The sequence below is a fragment of the Ichthyophthirius multifiliis genome (genome assembly GCF_000220395.1).
Source record: "Ichthyophthirius multifiliis unplaced genomic scaffold scaff_1120509249787, whole genome shotgun sequence".
In the NCBI taxonomy this organism is placed as follows: domain Eukaryota; phylum Ciliophora; class Oligohymenophorea; order Hymenostomatida; genus Ichthyophthirius; species Ichthyophthirius multifiliis.
The window spans coordinates 1-2,930 of NW_004087321.1; the positions used below are offsets into that span (position 1 = coordinate 1).

The window sequence follows — 2,930 nt, forward strand, 5'->3', positions numbered from 1 at the left end:
AATATTTATAAAAAAAAAATTAATTATAATAATAATATTTATAAAAATAAAACATTATTTAATAATATATTATATATATAATTTTTATTTTTAAATTATAACAAATAAATTAAAGAATTGAAAAATAAAAAAATATTATTTGGTTAAACTTTTAAAAATGATAAAAAATGTTTTAAAGAATTTAAATAATAAAAATATTTAAATTTTTTTTTTTATTTTTAAACTAATATTTTTATATTTATTTATTTCTATGTAATAAGATATTATATATTAAATGAGAATTTAATATAAAATAATAATATATTTTATTAAATTAATAAATATAATATTAAATTATATATTGTTATAATAAAATAATATAAAATTAACAATTAAAAATGTAATAATATTATACATTTTTATTTTATAATATTAAATAAAATTTATCAATAAGTTTTATTTAATAAATAATTTTATTTAATTTATTAATAAATTAATAATTATATTTGTTTGTAATAAAGGAATTTTTATTTTATTTATTTAAATATAAATCTGAGTGCATTATATAAAATTATAAATATAAATATTATTTATAATGAAAAAATATTATAAATTAAATGAAATATTTTTTATGTTTTAATGTTTTGATAAATATATATATTAAAAAACTATAAAATAAACACTTTATGTAAAAAAATAAAAGATTTATATATTTTTTAATTAAAGCAATATAAAAATATTAGAAAATAAATAAAAATTCTTAATTTTTTATTTTTAATCAATTTTTTTTTATTAATTTTTATAGTAAAATTATTATTTTGGTATTTAAAAATTAAAGATAAAAAATAACAAAGAAAATATAAAATTACATATTAATAATATTAATATTTTTTATGAAAAAAAAATAATAAAAACATAAATATCTAAAAACTTTTATTTTATTTTATTTCATAAAATCAACTAAAAAATAAAATTAAATTAAATAAAATAAAATAATTTATTTTTTTACTTTGATATGTTTGACAAATTATATTCACTAATAGAAGTTGAGAAATTTTATTAAATATCTTTCAAAACCTATTCATTATCTTTAGTAGAAATGAAAGAAATAGCAGTTCCTTTTGTTTCAAAACGACCTGCTCTTCCAACTCTATGCATATAATCATCTTATTTTTCAGGCATATCAAAATTAATAACTAAGTTAACTCTTTCAATATCAATACCTCTTCCGAATAAATCAGTTGCAACTAAAATTCTTTTTTTCCTTCTTTAAATTCTGAATAAACTTTTGTTCTATTTATAATATATTTTAAAATTTTTAAAATAATTAAAATATGTATATATAATACCTTTAATCTTAAGATAATGTTCTATAAATAACTGAATTTTCAAGTTTTTTTTCTTCTTATAAATATTTAGATAGATAAATAGCTCTTTCGACTTTGTTAACAAAAATAATAACTTAATTAAAAGAAAGTTAATTCAAAAACTAAATTAAAATAGGAATTTTTTATTTTTCTTCTAGTTTCAAATGATATTATTCTAAACCATGAAGAACTAGTTTTGCATTGTCTTCTATAAATATTTCCAATTACTAATAAATCAAAAAAAAATTAATATAAATATTTTGTATATAAATATTAATTTATATATGTATATAAATATTAATATTAATATATATCTTATATTTATATATATATTTATATATATATTTATATATATATTTATATATATATATTTTAATATATATAATTTGTATACATCTTTCATGAATTTTCTACATATTTTTTTACTTTCAGTTGACATAGTACCACTAAACATCATTACTTATTTTTAAAGAGGTAATTTCATGAATATTTCTTATACATCCGACCTAATTAATTTTATAATAATTTAATAAATTTATCTATATACCTCATTTTAATACTTTCCATAACTCTATCACATTCGTCAACCACAAAATATTTGACATTTTTAGCTTCTATGACTGAATTTTTCATATTTATCAAAGATAAACATCTACCCGGGGTAGCAACTAAAATATGTGGTTTTTTCTATTTTAAAATAGCAATATCGTCTTGCTCTTCAACTCCTCCAAATATAGCTCTGGTTTTGAAATTTGTGTATTTTCCTAAGCGTTTGAACTCGTTTTTGATTTAAAAAGCTAATTCACGGGTATGACATAATACTAAACAACTATAAGGTGGTGTATCCTCAGCTAATTAGTTTAAAACTGATAACACGAAAACAGCTGTTTTTCCTGTTCCGGCTTTGGCTTAACATAAAATATCTGTTCCATGAATACTAATATATATTAAAAATATTTTTATATTAATATATAGATATATTTATTTACGCATTAGGGATACAATTGTATTAGACTTTTTTTTTTTTTTTTTTTTTTTTAGAATAAAAATTATATATATATATAAATATTAATTTTTTTTTTTATATATATTTACCTTCAGATGGTCTTTCGAAACCGGCTTCTTTAACACTTCTTAATAGATCTTCTTTTAAATTAAAATCATTAAATGATGAATGATTGGCTACCATTTAACTATTTTTATAGTATTTATTTTTTTAAATAATGTATTATTTATTTTTACTCGTTTTTGGGTTAGTGTACTTTGTTTGGTTCATCATCAGAATCGTAATCGGGAATATTATCTTCTTCGTGACTCATTTTTTTTTTTTTTTCTATTTTTTTTGATAGATTTTTTTTTTTTTATTATATATTATATCTTTTTTTATTTTATATTTTTTTTGTTTGTATATTGTTTAAATAATCTTACATATTATATATTTTTTTTATTAAGTGTCTAACAAAAAAACTAATTTTTAAATTATAAATATTTTTTTTTTATTAATTAATATATATTTAATTTTTTTAAGTATTTTTAATAATTATTTATTTTATTATTATTTATATTTATTTAAGAGTTTTTTTT

At 14.9% G+C, this 2,930-nt stretch overlaps 1 protein-coding gene across 1 annotated transcript, besides 9 other annotated features; it reads right to left on the bottom strand. All coding sequences in view use genetic code 6, as the record gives it.

Annotated features, from left to right (window-relative positions):
• Positions 1–76: a microsatellite.
• Positions 77–280: 204 nt separating this feature from the next.
• Positions 281–325: a microsatellite.
• Positions 284–336: a microsatellite.
• Positions 337–427: 91 nt separating this feature from the next.
• Positions 428–461: a microsatellite.
• Positions 462–741: 280 nt separating this feature from the next.
• Positions 742–776: a microsatellite.
• Positions 777–799: 23 nt separating this feature from the next.
• IMG5_032380 (hypothetical protein) lies at positions 800–2,694 on the bottom strand. The gene is made up of 8 exons (XM_004039069.1): positions 2,589–2,694; positions 2,442–2,539; positions 2,336–2,360; positions 1,894–2,283; positions 1,741–1,852; positions 1,329–1,573; positions 989–1,272; positions 800–939 (listed from the first exon to the last, which is right to left on the bottom strand). Exons 1-7 carry the CDS (start codon positions 2,663–2,665, stop codon positions 1,050–1,052), a joined length of 1,170 nt encoding a protein of 389 aa, XP_004039117.1. The 5' UTR covers positions 2,666–2,694; the 3' UTR covers positions 800–939; positions 989–1,049.
• Positions 1,610–1,729: a microsatellite.
• Positions 1,626–1,730: a microsatellite.
• Positions 2,695–2,703: 9 nt separating the features above from the next.
• Positions 2,704–2,758: a microsatellite.
• A 127-nt stretch (positions 2,759–2,885) lies between these two features.
• Positions 2,886–2,916: a microsatellite.
• The last annotated feature ends 14 nt before the right edge of the window (positions 2,917–2,930 follow it).